The sequence below is a fragment of the Rhyacophila brunnea genome, unplaced genomic scaffold (assembly GCF_057557595.1).
Source record: "Rhyacophila brunnea isolate RB1 unplaced genomic scaffold, BYU_Rbru_1.0 scaffold_18, whole genome shotgun sequence".
Taxonomy (NCBI): Eukaryota; Metazoa; Arthropoda; class Insecta; order Trichoptera; family Rhyacophilidae; genus Rhyacophila; species Rhyacophila brunnea.
This window is the reverse complement of record NW_028232837.1, coordinates 15559996-15579346: the sequence shown is the minus strand read 5'-3', so window position 1 is coordinate 15579346 and position 19351 is coordinate 15559996. Positions and strand designations below refer to the sequence as shown.

Here is a 19351-nt window from a genome sequence, read left to right as displayed (position 1 = left end):
ATTTGTTTTTCTCGCGCTGTTATTTATTACGGGGTTGCAATTTGCAATATAACTTGGGTTAGTTTGCATAACTAATCACTGGTGGTACGTTTATTATCGAACTTCACTTATTCATTTCATGCCGGCGGCCTGCTGCACGTCTTCTCGTACACGTTCCGGTGATTGGGTTGTTTGTTTACGCTCATCGGTCGCAAAAACAAAACTATCTAGGCACCTACCTACCTACCTACTCGGTGTTACTTGTACCACTCGTGGAGTTATTTTGCATGCTAACATAATATTGTTTGGTTGTTTGTTAATTGATATCCATTATCAATATTTAATGTTGACCCGACCAAGTACCAGATTTACCCTTGAATGGTAAATAAATACACTTGTTCGAAACATCACCAGCAGGGTATACAGAATTAATAAATACCTAACGGGTGTAGAGTAACAGGCAACAGATCTCCAGTGTGCGAGAAATGGGATAAACTTAAACACGTGTAAAGAATACGTTTGTCTGTTCCGACAACTGCTCTCGGTTTACGCGCTAACGCTCGTTCAATATTGGTGTATTTGAAGGTTGCAACCAATGACAATGTCATTGGTTGCAACACACACTATTGCACGTCTATAATGTGTGGTTCATTTTCGTACGATACACACAGTCAAAACACTGCTACTAAATGTAGTGTATTGGGGGTATAATCTATCTGAATTATATTTATTAATCTGTTCTTTGATCACGACTATATAGGACGTTTTTTATTTCGTCTTAGTTTGGAAAAATACTTTTCCATTTTACCGTAGTCTAATTTGTGCTAAATCTAGGTCTGGATACGACAGGAAAGACGTCGGAAGTAGTTTTGGGAAAAGAGCCAACGATTATTATAATCGAAATTTCTTAATTTCTATTTAATAAATACCTACTTACATATTCCGCGAATTTAAGTATCTTGTCATAAAAGATTAAAAAATATAACGGTCAATTGGTTTCTTTTGTTCATTTCATAATACAGAATTATTTAATTTTGCTTGTATAATATTAGTTTGCTACTTTTAAGTTGTGTTCATTTTTGGTAATGTATAAATAGTTTGAAAAAATTTAGAGAAGATCATTATTTTTGACTGTTTCTTGTGTACATAGTCAAACCAATGAAATAATATAATAACTACACTAGTTGTCTCAAAAGCATCCTATAAACGAATATTCTGACTGTCTTAAGTTTTTATGATTCTTATTTTTAACCCAGACATCTTATTTTTTTTCTATAGAGCAGTTAAATAACATGTTTCGTTTTGGCAATTCCAGGTGACGCACCACTCCTGACACATCCGCAACGAGTAAGGCGAGTTCCAGGCGCATTTAGTACGCCATCTCCCAAGTATTTACGACTCCGGAGACCAGCGACGCAGTCCCCTCAACAAAAACCCTCCCCCATTGCGGAAAAGAAATCGAAGTCATTACCAAAATTAAAAGTTAATTGTCATTTTTGCCCGGTGTGCTGTGAAATACAAACACGTGTTTAAAATTAAAATATATTATTAATAGTGAAATTATAACGTCGTAATACCCCATTGTGGGGCCCTTTAACAGTGTGTGGTGAAGTGCAATATATTAAATACTCTATTATTATACAAAAGTAAAATATTCGAACCAATTATAGTGTCGCTCAGTGTGTGCGATAGATAAACAATTATTTTGTTATTTCTGAACAGTTGGTGGCGTTGCCGCAACAAATTCGCGATTGATTCCAAAATTGAAAAGATGGAGCGCGAGTCGAACCCCATGGAAGCGCTCTGCCGGTCGGGTTGCGGGTTCTATGGAAACCCGGCAACCGATGGGTTATGTTCAGTATGTTTTAAGGTGAGCAATATCTTCATTATTTTTTCATTTTATATTTAGATTTTTCTGATTCATATGTTTGCGAAGTCGAATCCTAGTTATCATTCAATCTTCCGGGAGGACGACGGTCAGTGAGTCTTACGTGCATCACGATGTGTAGGATCCTGGTTTGACCCATCATTCACATATTGTGCGCAATACAAAAATTTCTTTGTCTACCCCATATATCTGAGTATCATCATTTCAAAACTTCGAAACATATATATGATTTTGACAGTGTCAGTCGTGAGTCTCAATCCCATATACCATAATTAATTTTAGGTATGTTTTGTAAATACGTATTTTTCCATCTATTCTCACTTTTTTCCCCAATTTCAATGGTTAGAACATATTGTATTTTTTTCTTGTGCCGCTGTCAACATTTATGACAAATTAACTTTTGATGATAAAGACCTTTCCCTAAATTTCATTACAAAAATATTCAATAAATTTAAATTTGACCTTGCTGTACAATATTTTGAAGAAATGCAAGCCTACCTCTCATACCAATTCTCCAATTCAACATTATTTGTTTAGCAGAAAGTACGCCACGTAGAATATTTTTTCCTAGCACGTAATGATCAGGCGGCCATTCGATATAATTAGCATGCTATTTAAATGTGGTAATTAGAAAGTAATTATCTAGTCAGCAGTCAATGTGATAAAGGCAAAATATGAAAATCATCTCCATATTATTTGATCTTTTGTCAATCTCATTGGTAATTCCAAATGGACTTGAGCCAGCTGCAAAATAGTCACGCGCGAGCTATACCAAGATGCTTTCCTGTTTTTCTTTGTTTGGTATTTCTGTGTTTTTGTTACTCATCGTCACTCTCATGACTGGGGATTGTAATCATTATGGAATACTGCCGAAATCTGGATCAGTTTTCGTCACCTTTCCATATCCTTTGTGGAGGATGCTATGTGTTGTCCAGTAGATTCCTTCACCTGGCCAATCCACCTCAACGGTGTTGCCCTTCTGCTCATACAAGACAGCATTTTATATTGATTAAATAACCATAAAGAGGCTCATTTGTGCCACATTAGTCAGTAAACATTGATGGTCTTCAGCATTGTTCATTAGTACTATCGTCAGCATGGTAGATTATTAATACATACTACTATTGTGATGTTGCAATTTTATTTTTTCATGGGATCAGTCATCATTACATCTTAAGATCTACCCTGTGATACGATAAGTCTGAAAAAAACTATAAGTCTGAAAACATATATTTACTGAAGTGATAATTGTATTTTCTTCTTGTGCCATCACCTATTGGAGGTCGGCCATCATCGGGGCAATCTTCACTTTGTCGTCTGCTAGATCAGTTCAATGTATTTGCTCTCGAACCAATCATGTAGGTCGTCCTCTGCTATATATACCATTGGTCCTAGCCTTGGATAATAAGCTGGGGAATGCTGTGCTTTTTGTCCTCTCATAATGTGGCCAAGGTGCTGAAGTTTTTTAGTTTCGATACTATGCTGAGGATCTCGGTACTTTCTCATTCATTTGAGGAGGTCAACATTTCGTCGCTGCAGGAATTTTTTGTCGAATAGACCAAATGTCAGATGTTCAGGAGACGAAAAACAAATTTCATTATCCTATATTTAAATACACGGAGGTATTTAAATTGTTGTTTTTACAGCATATGAATGCTGTTTTCATTATAAAGCAATTTAAAGAAAAGGATGGTTCTGGTCCATTTAGATACAAAACATCATTCTGCATTAAAAGGTCGATTTCGACAAAAACTGATATTCGACAAACCAATCGTAAAGCGACGATTTGTCAAAGATATGTCTTAAAAGCCTCACATCTCCGTGATACTTTCTTGTTCAGGACTTCCTTGGTAATCCCATATACTAATGAAAGTTGGCACTTATAACACTAGTTTCACTTTTCCATCAAATCTATAATACCAGTTATCTGATTGTAATTTATTTATATAATATTACTATATTATACTATGTCTGTCTATGATGGCTGGATAATTTGGTTCTCAGTTTACATATTTTCATATTCCAAATAATATATTGACTATTCCTTGTCTGCAGGGTTGGCATTATACCTTCAAAGTTATCACAGATTATTTTGCTGTATTTCAAGTACAGTTCAAAGATTTTTTTGTATTGTTTGATAACGTTAGTTGGATAGTAATTTAATCAAGATTTTCTTCATACAATGTTATAATTACAATGAAGTAATATTTTAATAATGTTTCTAGCACTAATTCCACCATGGATGTATGAGATTACCAAAAAAAAATATGGAAAAGTAGCAATGTAAAATCAATTGTTAAAAATTACAATGTTAAAATTAAATTGAAATTCAAGTACTTACTACTTGACTACTTTCATGTTCCTCATTTTTGAAGATCATGACTGCATTCAAAAGTTTTTTTTGTTACACTTCTTCAGCAGTCTCTGCAGGCATTCTATTGTCCGAATGGCAGTAGGTATCAGGAGGGTCTTAGCGTCCTTTTCACTTGATCGGTCCACCAAGAAAGCAACCCTCCTTTTCCATGTTGGCTCTCAATATATCCGCTGACATGGAGCTTTGCCAAATTGTCATTATTACTTCTGGCTATATAGCCAAAGACCTCCACAACTGTCTGGAGATATATTTTAGAATATCCTTTTTACCTTTACGGAGGCATTTTGCTGTGGAGAATTGGGAAATGTGCGAAGGATTGCAGTATTTGAGTCGATCTTATTGTACAAAAAGTCATCTACAAGGAAGTGTGACAATTCTTCTACTTTCAATGTCACTAAAGCTCAAATCGAGGAGGCCAGTCCTACATCTGCATGCTAAACAGAGTTTTCTTATGCATAGTGTGATCAATTATGACCATGATACTCATCTCTCGGGCTAGCAAAATTTTCTAGCAAAACCTGGAGAAGATTTATGTATTACACAAACTCTCAAATGCCACAAGATCAAGCCGGTTTTGTCAGGGTGAAAGTACGCGGGAACAAAGTTTGAATATCTGTCAACATTGAATTAATAAACTGTATTTATTGAACTAACAATTATGTGGTAGTACTCCATCGTAATGAAATATTAGTTGTTCTTTGTGATGCAGATAAATGAATTTCTACTGCATCTTCTTGCTGTGCCGTCTTCGATTGCAAGCAACTAAAATGCAGTACAACCCCCTATTCCGTGCCATCCACATTAACTCTCCAACATCTCTAACGATGAATGTCTCAGGTTGCAGAACAGCAGAGAATCTTTCTCTGCTGTTCTCTGTCTTTCCTTGTCGGTAGTATGAAGCATCCCTCCGCTTGATGGATATTGGCTCTTTCGACTTATTTGCCGGTCACCTGATTGGATTAGAATAACATAAAAATTCTCCTTTCTAAAATTCTAAAGCCACGTTTCCAAAATCTCTCCAGTTATAGTTTCTGCTAAACATTTAATTCTATATTATATAACATTTTCTGAGAGCATATATTATAACCAATAGAAAAAATCTTGTTTGAAAAAAAGTAAGCCAACCCGACGGGGAATCGAACTCCGTATCTCCCAGGTTTACGCCCTAATCCGCTGCATTACCATTATGCTACGAGGTGACATACTAATAGCGACAAATTTTAACTATTGGTCAATTTTAATACCTACTCATCAGTGTTCTTCCAAATCAAGCTACTTTCGCAATCGATTTTTGTTTCTTAAATCAAAGTAGGTAACTATTTACTTATTACTTTGATTACTAACCGACGTCGTGGAATTTCTCCAATATTTTGATTATTGAACATATATAATTTAGAAAAACACTTTCTGAGAGCATATATAACCAATAGAAAAAATCTTTTTTGAAAAAAAAAGTAAGCCAACCCGACGGGGAATCGAAGAGAAATCGAGAATCGAGAAACAAAAATCGATTGCCAAAGTAGCTTGATTTGGAAGAACACTGATGAGTAGGTATTAAAATCGACCAATAGTTAAAATTTGTCGCTATTAGTATGTCACCTCGTAGCATAATGGTAATGCAGCGGATCAGGGCGTAAACCTGGGAGATACGGAGTTCGATTCCCCGTCGGGTTGGCTTACTTTTTTTCAAAAAAGATTTTTTCTATTGGTTATAATATATGCTCTCAGAAAGTGTTATATCTAAATTATTATGTTCAATAATCAGAATGATATATTCTTAAATCTTGTGAATTATTCGTTGAATAAAAGAAATAGTTAATTATCTATATTATATCTTCAACCTTTTCAATTATTGTAATGTTAAGTATCTATTTGAGGCCATATTTTAGTATATCCATAATTATGGTAATAATATGATGCAGTGAATCATGTGATGGTATGTTATCTTTCTCAATTTGTAGTCAACTGATTTTTTCTTATTATATTTCAATTGTCTACATATTGTAAAGATGACTATTTCTTGTTTCCCTTAGTTCTTATTCTCAAAATAAACTTCGTGACTTTATATCAAATATATATGTTTAACATAAATATATATATCTGGATATATTTATCAATTTGAAATGTCTAAATTTGCTGTAATTTTTTTTAACCATTAAATAATAAAAAAAATAAAATAATTTAGTATTAAATTGTTGTAATAATGTATAAAAGACATGACATGTATTAAATACAGCAGCAGTGTGCATTTTGCATATGTAATAATACAGGGTTGTCTTTATGTTTGATATTCTATTATTATTATATTATTCATCAACTCCTGTTAATTCACATAATATATTGATGACATTCACTTATCTCATTTTATTTTGAGGAATGTAATTTTTAGTACTTTTCTTTTTATGTCATGAAATGCAGCGTCTTCCCCCGCCAAAGTACACTTTCTTGAATAATGCGCTGAGAAATACTGTACTTTTGTTTTTACATAATGCAGAACTTTTCGGTCCTTTCCTATTCATTTCATGACGTTAACATTTAGTCATCGGGTCAGTCCAAGAGGTTTTGAGAATATCACTATATAGGTCACATCTCAAAGGCCTAAATTCTCTGCGATATTTCCTTGTATAGTGACCACACCTTCATACCATAGAAAAGAATTGAGAGGATATATTATTAGCTAACCATACACAATCAGTCTTAGGCCTTGGTTGTAATATTTATTGCAGATCATCGAAAACTGTCAGTTAACTGATTTAGCTGAAACTCTTCAAAGCTTCTTATTATAAAAGTTGAATATCCTAGAGAGAACTTGTCTAAATGTATAAAAATATTCATAATAGTGCAGTCATATCAAGTGGATCTTGAGTTTTTCGCGCCGTTGTTTGTGATCCCCAGGTGTGCAGTCAGCTTTAGGTGCACATGTTTGGTCTTATACCTTTGAGAAGAACAAATTAAAAAAAAAAATGGGTTCCAATCTTGCATGGAAAAAAATCGGATGCTTTTATTAGTAATTTAATTTCAATTCACTTAGAGCGCGATGCAGAACCATACTTAAGCGCGTAAGTCCCTAAGATACACACCTAACTTTAAGGGGCCGATTTCGATGACCTAAGTTCAGTGAGGCAAACCTATATTATTCTTATTAGAACATTTAAATGGTAGAGAGAAAGAACATATGACGTGTTTTTCTTGTTGGAACGGCTGCTTAATGTGAACGGTTCTGCATTGCGCTCTTATTGTGTACATATTTGGATTCAGAGAAAAGGTTGCCTTGCCTGTTGATTGGGGGTTGAGCAAAGGACCACCGTGTTACTTTTACTTTGCGGGCTTTAATTATATTTCAGAATGTCTTTCAAACATTCGGTTCCTTTCCAGTCGGACTATGTGAATCTATGAGGTTTGAATTTTTGCTGCGCTCATGGAGATATTCATATAAACAAAAATCGTACATTGCCCACCTTCAGTTTGGGCGATTCCGATATAAAATCTCATTGACTGAAAACCACTCCATACTAATCAGACGATACTTCATTGGGCTACATACAGCTTAATACCATTACGCTGACCGATGAATGACTCGGAATGATTTACTAACTATCAGAAAATATGTATGCATCAAATCAATGTGAATCTATAGACCTATCCTATATAGTAAATCAATGATATGAATCCTATAATCTGGAGGTATCAAATACTGTTGATCAGACTTATTTATATATTTTTCTCGTCAATAATATGCTTGCTTGTAATAATCCAGATTCCATTGAGATTAGATAGATGTTGCTGTGCATAATTTTAATATGTCGATTAATTTTGTTTTGCATTCTTAATTCTAAATAGATTTCTTTACAATTCAAGGTATATGTTAAATGTTTGAATAATCATTTTTTATTGAGTCTCCACCATTAAGTATTTTTTTAAGTAATGGCTAAATAAACGCTTAATATTTTAAAAATTAAAAATATATGTAAGTATGTATATGTTACAAATAATATAGGTATTATATTCTTTGTTAACACCACAACAGATCATGAGGTACAATGAGACAGTAGTGTAGTGAAATTAGTAATAGAAGGATTCACAAACATTCAGGCTTTGAGAAAATCACAAATATATTGTGACTTCAACGGGAATCGAACCCAAAGGTCAACGCCTTATGCACTGGACTACAAGGGCCTCCTGTGCTATTTGCATTATATAATCTGGAGGTATTTAAAAGCCAATTTATTTACAATTATCATTGTAGGGTTGCATTGTTCATTTGATGTTGGCAATAATGGTTGTGTCATTTTGATTTCAGGAGGCGCTAAAGAAGAAGCAGCAGCCGCCGTCTGTGTCAGCGCCATCAACGGTGTCGGCCACGTACGGCTCTCCTCCACCCGCACCCCCTACCAGACTCCCTCCGGCACCTTCCCCCTCCCCCTCTCCTTCGCCGTCCCCCGCCGCCGCCCCCTCCCCCGTAACGCCCCTCGCCCTCGCCACTGCCACCGCCACCGACACACAGCTGCAGCTGCACGCTGATGTAAGGACCGCATCTTCCTTACCTTATTACTGATCCGACTGAATGAGAAATAGCTTATGTCCATTAATACTGGAGCTCCGCTCAACAATGTAACTGTAACATAATATTTCTTTAAATGGATAAAGTAATTGTACCCATTCTTATACGTTATTCATAAATATTTCACATACATACTGTGTGCAGATGCAGATGCAGATCAATTAAAAATTATTTCTCAATTTACTACTGTGTATGTTGTGTAGCAGAATGGGGATGGGGATGGGGATGCGCTTTCTTCAAGTTAAATATCTATACTTTTTTTTCTATTTGATTGAAAATTCTACGTGCTACATTGTTGAACTAACTCTTACTAACTGTCGACTGGTCTTCAGCAACCATGTTTGCCAATGACATGCGGTTGAATCTACCTCATGGTTGACATTGCGTAAGGGTGGGCCTTTGTTACCTACCTTAATAAAACATGTTATATATTCTGAAATTTAAGTCTAAAAATTGAATTGGTCGAGCAGTTTTATTTGTATATTGCACATTTTTTCTTTCTGAGATTTCAAAAAGTTAACTATATTTATTGTTGATTATTTGGTTAAATCCAGCTATAGTAAAAATATAATTTCCAGAGAATTGGTTTAAAGACAGGTTTTAAATACCCTTTTAAGTATTTGGGAGAATTTTTATAGCCAATGGTCCATTATCCCTTTAATAAATAACACAAAATATGTATTACATAATATTATGTAGTTACACAACTTTGTCAATTTACAGTAAATAAATTTATTGCTTATCAAAATCACTAGTAATTAATGTTAAATTTTTAATGTAATTTTTAGTTGATGTAAAGTTGTTTTCTTCTTGCATTGCTAGGGAATTGAAGAAGACCCCATCCCTCAAACTAGTGCTTTAAAAAACGAAAATACTATTGAACCGGACGGCACCGTGTTTTTGATGGACACATCTGATACGGAAAACATCCACGATCCTAATGCCATTGTTGTGGCTGAAATGGATCCCAGTGTTGTAAGACCTCTCAGTAGTACTTTAAATAAATTCGCTGAGTCGATTCTGACAGCTACTTCTAATTTTAAGGAAGTTATGTGACTAGTTGCTATAGTAATTTATTATTGCTTAAAATTAAAGTCTATTGACATAGGCACTGAGTGGCTGTAGTGACTCACTGAGTTCAGGCATTTTTGGTGGACACCCCTCAATCATGCATATTGCATTTAAGCTCCTAAGCGCAGGTTATATACGGGAAATGGCTGTTGGTCATACCTAGTATGCTTTTGATCATACACATGTAATTTTTGCCAGACGCGGTGTCAAACCTGTACCCATGGCCTCTAGATGGGTGCTATACGTCATTGCTACGCCTTTCTATGTTTAGGTATATATTTCATTTAAATTGCCTTCTCTATAATTACGAATTACAATAACATTTACATTCAATTAATATTGCTTGTGTTAATAAAATTAGTCTCCAAAGAGGGTACTTAGCCAAAAGGCAAAGATGAAAATGTGTTATTTATGGGCAACTGTGATCTTTAGCACCGCAAAAGTTATTAGCAAGAGTTATTCCGTGATAAGTTACTACTATTTTTAGGCAGCGTAGTTTGTGAAAAATATAATATGACGAAATCACTAAAATTGTTACCAATGCACTTTAGCATGCACTGAGACTACGGTGCAGCCCACGATGGCCGCGCGGCTTGAGCGCTGGATTATAAAGCCGTGGGTCCCAGGTTCGAATCCTGGGTCTGGCAAGTACACATATTGTTTTTCAATTTGTGTGTGAGTCAGGGTATGGACCTAGTAGGTTAAGCAAGTGGCTGACAAAATCTGTTAATATAAACCTCTACTCTGTGGAGGCCCATTTATGATCCTATTAGGATCAGACATGGTCGGAGACTATATAAAGTTTATCTTTGAAGAATCGCTGAAATTCATATTGTAAACATTATTCAACGATTGTGTTGTTAAGTGACATTCTCTGTCTAAGTCTGCCCATAGTCTGTTTGCTTGGGTGTGGAAATGGTAATTTATCATACCTTTTCAATGTAATGTCGATTTGATTCAACTTCAACAATAACTTATTAATATGGTGTATGATATACCGACCCCTAAATGTTCAGTTATTTGTGTTTTTTAGTAACTGCATTGATGTGTTTAATAATGTGTGTTGTCATTATGATTGCAGTTGTTGGAGGAGCGAGAGAGAGAAAGAGAAAGCGGCAGCACGAGTGGTTCGGTGTCTTCGGGGGAGCAGGAGGAGGCGGACGCGTGCGACAAAGACCTCGCCAAAGATAAGAAAAAGAAAAACCGATGCGCCATTTGTCGCAAGAAGGTTGGACTTACAGGTCCGTACACGAACAAATTCTTTTGACTCACCATTATATTGTGGTGGCCGACGTCTTAGTGGTGAACTACTAATTCCCACGCTCTTTCGCATACATGTCTATGGCCACTGCTTCCGTTCTTTACTCTGTATACAGTATTATGAAACTGCAGCCATGACATGAATATTATAATTCACAATATTGGTATTGCCAAAATGTGTAAGAGACAAATTTTCTTCTGTGGAGATTGAGCATTTATTTATAAAAGTCAAGCTGATAATAGGTTTACCAAGGCCCCGTCCAGGGTGGGCGCGTTCAGCGTAGCGTTGAGCGGCGTGCGCAACTCTAATGTATAACCAAAAAAAGACATTGTCTACGAACATTTTCACACACGGTCATACATTTGATTTGCGCAGGCCGCTCAACGCTCCGCTGAACGTGTTCACCCTGGACGGGGCCTAAGACTTATGAATAAATCAGCTGCAATTCATTTTGTATTGCAGGTTAATTTATAGTGAATGTGGTCTGTTTTGCTAAGCCTAAAAGATTTATTTTTATAAAAAAACTGAAGCGAGAGAATCAACAACCAGCTGCTATTTGCATTTTCTTTAGAATATATTTAGTATTGCTGACACAGGTCACCTGAATGTTATTTTCCATTTCCAAAATCATTTCATATTATATTTTTTACATCACCTTTCTTTCTACAATCTCATATTTTAATAATATAAGTTTGAAACTTTAAAGCAATTTACATGCTGTTGATAAAAAATATGAAATAAGTCACAATATGAATATCATTACTAGTATGATGGTAATATTATCATAAAATTTTTGTTAAAAATTGTTTTATGTGTGTTTCAGGTTTCGAATGCAGATGCGGGGGATTGTTTTGCTCAGTTCACCGGTACTCGGACAAACACGACTGCACGTTCGACTACCGGGAGCTGGGGGCGCAGGAGATCCGCCGGAATAACCCCGTCGTGGTAGGAGAGAAGATCCAGAAGATCTGAAGCGACTCCGCCCGCCCCCGCGCCCCCTCGCGCCCTCGCCCCCGCCGCTGACAGTGAGAGTGAGAGTGAGTGCGAACGTGCGCGAGTGAGATTTGCCAGTCGCGTGGCGGCAGACGGACCCCCGTTGTTCAGTGGGCGATGCCGCCGGGACGATGCGTGCAAACGCCATAGCAAAAAATTAACTCCGTCGGAAGCAGTGTTGTTTGTATTCGTTTTGTTTTAAACAATACTAATTTGAAGAAATGAATCGAGTGTGTGTCAGCTTGCTTGCCGTCTCAATTTTCCTCTATACATATATTATTATTATATTCTCTGTGTTCGGTTTTTACCCTTTCCTCTTTTCTCTTATAACTCTTTTACATTAGATTCAATGCCATTGTTATTACTGTATTATGAAAATAAATAATCAACGTATTTTGACACTGGCATTTTTTCAATAAAGCCTTATGGAATAATTAATTAATTACTAGAAAGAAGTCGAAGAACTGTCTTGTCTATTTTCATTATACCATTACACCGATTGATCTGAATAGATTACAATTTTTTTTTTATGAATATTATTTTATATTGATTTTTCATGAAGCAACAAATATTTAGGTATATTTTCATTGTTTAATTATTGTTAAAAAATACAATAATAAACTGCAAATCGTATATATAAAAAAAAATTTGGTTGCGAACTGGGAACTCATTATTTAACTTTAAAAAATCATGCATAATAATTAATGGTGTTTTATTTTTAAATTAAAGTTTGTCTTATATTCAGATCAAGTCAGTGACAAGTGGCATTGTAATTTTTCATATGGAGCCAGACAATCACCTTATTACTGTAAAGAGTTTGCGAATGGCATTACCCCTAATAGTTCAATATGGATTAGCTCGTTTTCTTAGCTGAAGCTTCCATATTATATTCGAGAGTTATGTATAGGTTTTTCAATAATAATATTTCATTTGTGATAGAGAATGCTTATGGAAGTCTCGAATAGTCGGCGATTATATAAAAATAACGCATTACGAATATTAATATAATAATGAAATATTTCAATCAATAATAATTATTGTCGTAACTAAATGTTATAAAGTGATTTAAGACTGCTTTAAATAAAATTGTTATTGCTTTATTTTCTTCTAATCGATGAGGCTTCAGTTGCATGGGGTCCTCGTCTATAATGCAAGCTACACATCGCCGATCATCTCATTTCTTTAAGTTAATAGTCTAATTTTTTTTAAATTCTGGTGTTTATGTCTAGAGGTATCTGTAATTTTCAATTTTAAAATTATCTTGTGGCTTACTGAAAAAATAAATTCATAGTGTTTCAGAAATATATTTTATATATAACGTCAAATTAAAAAAAACATTTTCAGTAAAAGTTAAAATATAATTAACAGGTAATTATTATTATAATTATGTACATTTATAAATTTTTTTGTTGAATAAAACTACCGAATATGAAGAAAATATTTGATATACAATTGCCTCTTCAAAATGTAAATAAAGAAGAAATCTATATTCTAAAGATGTCCACAACACAATAGTGCCATTCTATTAAGCAAGTTATGGAGCACGGCTTGATTTTGAAAGCATTTCTGCATTTTTCAAACAGTCTCTGAAACACCGGTTTAATATTGTATGTATCGACATTTCTTTACTATTATTTCATGTTGAAGCATTATAATTATTTGACCTCTAGATGGGTTACGTAAAATGAAAATTTAGTGAGGTTTTTTTGGTTCACTACTGCAGATTTATGTGTAATATTTTTTTAATAATAAATTAAAAACTCACGAAGATTGGACTGCGGACTGAGGACATTTCACGAAGACGTATTGTAGAATTGTTCAGTGTACAGTGATATTGTGAAACGGGGAGTCAAATGATATATTTTTGAGAAGTAAACGGAATGGAAGGAGGTGAGCCGCCGACGGGTGGCCTGCCATCGTTACGTCCGTGAAGACAAACCGAATCGGTACCCTGTGAAAAGATAAACAATGTGGTGTTCGGTTTAATTAGCTCCGGCTGTCCGGAACAGAGTGCGCCGGTGTACTGAGGTGATACTCGATAAAACAAATTAATAAAAACTCCCGGTCGATGGACTGCCCATCCGATCCGACTAATTCCTAATAAATTTTAATATTTTTTTCTTTCAAACGAAACAATAAATAAATTTGTTAACGACCACGCCTATCTGGATGATTTAGATGAAAATAAACTTGAATAATAGGGGTTTACTCTCGAGTGTTTCTAGAGAAAAAGACTTGTGCTTACGATAGAAATATCCGCTGACGGCGAGATAATATGACTGTTTAAATAAAATGTTTCCTTCCTCTGCTGAAACGAGAAGAAATTTCATCCGCTGCTGTCACACACCTTAGGAATCTTTCGCTTCACGTATTATATTATTGTAACACAACTGAACCGTTATATTTGTATAGTTTAGCTATGCCGGTATTTAGTTACTCGTTTGGTGAATTGTTTGAAAATTATTATTTTAGCTGAGAATCAGAACCCTCTATTGGACGCCGTCCTGGGAAAAATTATTGTAAAAAGAAATTTGAAGACAGGTTATTGTGCAATCGAAGACTGTAAATTTTTCATTCAAAGCAATATTTTTGCCTCTATGCAAGGTGTCGGTCCTTTTGGATCTTTTGAATTGTAATTATTATCGTTTTTCATTCAAAATAAGTTTGAATTATACCCGTTCAACGTTTGGATTGACAATGTCTTTTTTGTACACTATCTGTCTTGAAATGACGGATCGCCGTGCTGTCTCGGTGTGGCCGCCCCGATAACTAATTTTTCCAGAATAACTATATTATAATCGTTTTCATTTATTTGTCTGCAAAAGTAGCTATAAATGTTTCTCATTGAACACTTTCTGGTCACTTATAAATATTGAATAATGTTGCCGAAATTATTTCAAAATATATTACACATGCTATTGAAACGGTAAAAGCAAAAATGTTAACTGTTTGTGTTTTGCGTGCGACTTTTACATACTACGTAATATATTATTATAAATGAAACTTATTTAAAATGAACTTGCAAAATGATTGCTGTAAAAATATAGTAGACACAATATTACGTCTCATGTTAGTAACAATATAATTATATATTTATAGATTTTTTTTTGTTATCCTTTCTTCATAATATAAAGTTCATCTTTCTAAACGTATTTTATTCCTTCTATATCCTTTACTTAAAGAAAAAGTTGAAAATAAATGTGAACATGCGGTAACCTAATCGTGTGCCGATTTGAAAATATTCACAATACATACGAGTCTTCAAAATGTCAATTATTACTTAATCACTTTCCTCTTTGTCTAGTTGGCGAATTGAGTATGGTATGTACATCGATACAACGATAACGATTCACTCATCGCGCCCCGCCCGTCTAATGAATTGTTTTTGTAAATTGAATTGTTTATCGGATCTATCCTACCGCTGTACTGTCGTTCCTTGAATCCTGATTATTATGGAGTTTATTTTAATTAGATTGTTCATTTAACAAGTTGTAATTCAATAGCAGTGTAGGTTTGACGAATCAATGTGCTTGGATTTGTATCACTCGAGACATTCGGTCAAATGTTAAAATGATGTAAAAAGTATTTATTCTCTTCGAATACGCAATGTCTTAATATCTATAATAAATTGATAATTCTTTTCGGGACTATTTTAATCACATTTATTAGCTTTTGTAATTACTAATTAGTCGCAGAAATTTTTTGTAAAAATAGTCTTTCAAAAGATGCCTTTAGTTTTCACAGTTTATCAAATTCCAAAAATGATTTATTAGGATGATATATTGTGACAGATGAAAAATATTGTTGATATTTTTATTGTATGAAATCACCATGTTTATTTTCAATTCTTTATATTTTATGAACATATTTCTAATCTTTATTACTATTCTGTTTATTTTGTGTCCGTATTTATAGTGTGGTACCAAATTAAGCTACCATTTATATTTGTTGAGATTTCCAATTTTCGCACTATAAATAAGGGCCTGACATAGTTGTTTTATTTTGTGGATAATTGTGCTAGATGTATATATTATGTAATTTTAGTTTCATTTTGTTTTGACATATAATTTTGATTTATTAATAAACATTAAAAATTTATATAATTGGAATGAATCCTTGTTTTCATTATTTTATTGCATTACCACTATACAAGGATATTGATTTACTTTCAGAGATAAACAAAATCATCTTTTATCTATTATAATTTAATCTATTTTATTAGATCAACTGTACATTGATAAGACAACCTTCCTGAAAAGCCAGGTCCTAGGAATAAGTATAAGATAAATGGGCCTTTCACAAAATCGTCTCCCACATATAAGATGGCGGAGTTGCCCAGTGTTATAGTCATTCCGGATTATTTAGCATTGGAAGACATGGCAATACTTATTATACTTGGATGTTGGTTTAGTGGCAGTCATTGTTTAATCGTTTTAGCGCTGAGAAGCGTGGTAGTGCTCTTTCGTGACTTTTACTGTAAAAGTCTTACTGGACGTATAGGAGTTGGATTTATACCTTCTATGCAAATCGACGTCTGTAGACATCATACAAATTCATATTTGAATCAAAAGTCTTAAGTATTGTATTTTCATTTGCTTAACGCCTGCGATGGTCGAGCTGGTAACATGTCGGTCTATAACGTCGTGGGTACCCCATTGGAATCCCGGGAAGTCTAGAAAAAGAATCACATGTTTTCAATGTGTGTTTAGACCAAGAGTATGTACTCGATAGATTGAGCAAAGTGGATAACATCCATTTCTCGTAAAAAAAAAAACAAAAATATGTTAAATGTAGGTAGATATTTTAAGTCTCCGGTAATTTTACATAATAATTGGTGCTAGGTAGATAAAACAGTAAACTGCGAGGTGTCTTACAATATTTATATTTTCAAATGAATGGTTTTGCCTACTCTTTATTATGTAGTTACATTAAAAAAATGGATAGGTAAGAATGTATTTCTATATTGGTTTGTTAATTAAAAGATTCTAAATATTATGTTGGTACTAAGAGCCAAAGCTCACTTGATGCGCCACAATAATAATAAGTGGATAGGTATAGCCATGAACAGATTGGTGGATTTACCATTTTGTAGGGTTCAAAAGTAGGTACTTTAATAAAATGTACCATGTATTCTTCTTTTGGTTCTATCTACTATCGAAGGTTAGCAAGCAAATTGCAGTACAGGCAACCCTCGACTTTCGCACATAATGAAATGAAAATGTGTTCTAATGTTCGAAAGTAGAGGGATGTAAAAAAACATCAAAAAGTGTACTTTAAAATATTTATTTATCAATGGGTATAATAAAATTAACGAGACGTATTAGTGATGAGGTGTTTTCTTTATAAACTTGTCAAGAGATAGTTGAATACCACCTTTTTACATATTTGAGAAGGTGACGAAGCGGAGGAGAGAAGAGTGACTGCATGGAAGCGCACAGTTTTTACATTATCAACAAAAATCTAAAATTGAAGAAATGTACGAAATAGCGAATTGTGCGAAAGTAGAATGTTTGAAAGTCGAAGGCTGCCTTCTGGGTTGGTCGTCAAACCCCAAATTTAATTTTAGGCATGGTCACAATATTGAAGCTCGAGTTGATATAAATAAAAAGGATTTCAAGTTATACACATTTATATTTTTATAAAAATCGATGTTTTTAAAAATAAACATAAAAAATATTAAAACGATGAATTAGTCAAAAATCTAAACGACAGAAAATCTAAAACTCAATAAACTAAATTTTAATGATAATTATGACCATAAAATATAATGCAGTAATAAGATTTGACCTTGCGACGAATTTACATTTTTTTACAATTGTAAGTTTATCTTTAAGTTAAAAAAAAATAAAAAACCTTTTTAATGTTTTCGGATACATAATTATTAATTAATACAGTTGAAATTGTAAATTATCAAAAAAAAATCTCAAATTGCAAGCTTCGTATATTTCCGCTAGGTTCTCTGCTGGCATGTGTTTCCCCCTTAATGTCCTATTATAGAAAGCAAAACCGGTTCTGATGATTATTAAAATAATTATGTAGAATAAGTACTATATATTATTATTGTGTATTATTTTAATTAAGAAAGTTTATTAAAATCATAATATATTACATGGAGATTTACAAGGTGAATTAATAAATACATAAACAATAATAATAAAAGAGTAAAACAAAATAACAGTGACTAAAAGGTGTTAAATTAAATGATATAAGTACATAATATATAAACTAATATTTTAATTCTGTGGTCAGGTGGCAAAACATGATGTTATTAGGTTAGTTTTTTTGGCAATTTGAGTTACATCTACATACCTTCAGACTTATCTCAGTGAGATCTAGGAGATATCAAAATAGGTTGGGAAAAATAAGCTGTGTCAATATCGTCAGCATTTTGTAAAAAGGGCGAATTAACCAAAATGCTATTTTACAGGAGGATTTTTAACTTTTGACATTTATTTATTTATTACCTGTGGATGATTATAAATATCTAACAAGTTTATAATAAAGCTTAGAAAGAATACTGTCATTATAATAGGTATTCTTATATAATATTTTAAAAGGCCTAATATGTCACATTCGCTTTTTGTTCGTAATTTTAATAATTTAATATTAGTCGATTATCGGTTTTAAGTACTTTCCTGTGGAGATACAAATTCGCCGTTTTTACACAACAAAGCTAGTGGGGTGGGGTTCCTATTGTGTTTTCATTAAAATCTCGATTTCGCCAACATGGTTGATTCGCCCTTTTTACAAAACACCGACGATATGTCCATTGTTTGAATATTTTTCGAAGTTTAAAATTGCTCTCCTGAACAATTTAGATAAACAGACATATTATCGTGTTTTGCCATCTTACTACAGAATTAATAGTTACAATATCTTACCACAAAGAAGAAACTACTTTTATAGCCAATAATTTGAATATTCATTTTCACCGAATTATCAATAAAACCTTTTCACAAATACATAGCTCTAAAATATTTGGTGTAAATTTGAAATATTGTGTATAAATATATTATGTATCATATATATATACATATAAATATATTATGAACCTCATAAACATGGATATGTTAATATGTCCGTCTTTACATTGGACACCAGACAATCACTTCTGGTCACATAAACAGATAAATGCCAGTTGTCTTTATGTACTCCGTGCAGCTGGCCGTTAACAAAGTACGTTAGAGGCGCACATGTATTATTTTGACAGTTTTCATTTGAGAA

At 33.7% G+C, this 19351-nt stretch overlaps 1 protein-coding gene across 4 annotated transcripts in view; it reads left to right on the top strand.

Moving 5' to 3' along the window:
* The window catches only part of drn (zinc finger AN1-type doctor no), a 151559-nt gene extending 133526 nt beyond the window's left edge, over positions 1 to 18033 (top strand). For all 4 annotated transcript variants that reach the window (XM_085945173.1, XM_085945174.1, XM_085945177.1 and 1 more), the window contains exons 3-6: positions 1295 to 1849; positions 8542 to 8763; positions 10955 to 11114; positions 11958 to 18033. In XM_085945173.1, the coding sequence (XP_085801299.1) occupies positions 1751 to 1849; positions 8542 to 8763; positions 10955 to 11114; positions 11958 to 12106 (630 nt within the window). In that variant the 5' untranslated portion in view covers positions 1295 to 1750 and the 3' untranslated portion in view covers positions 12107 to 18033. The remainder of the gene's footprint in view (positions 1 to 1294; positions 1850 to 8541; positions 8764 to 10954; positions 11115 to 11957) is intronic.
* The last annotated feature ends 1318 nt before the right edge of the window (positions 18034 to 19351 follow it).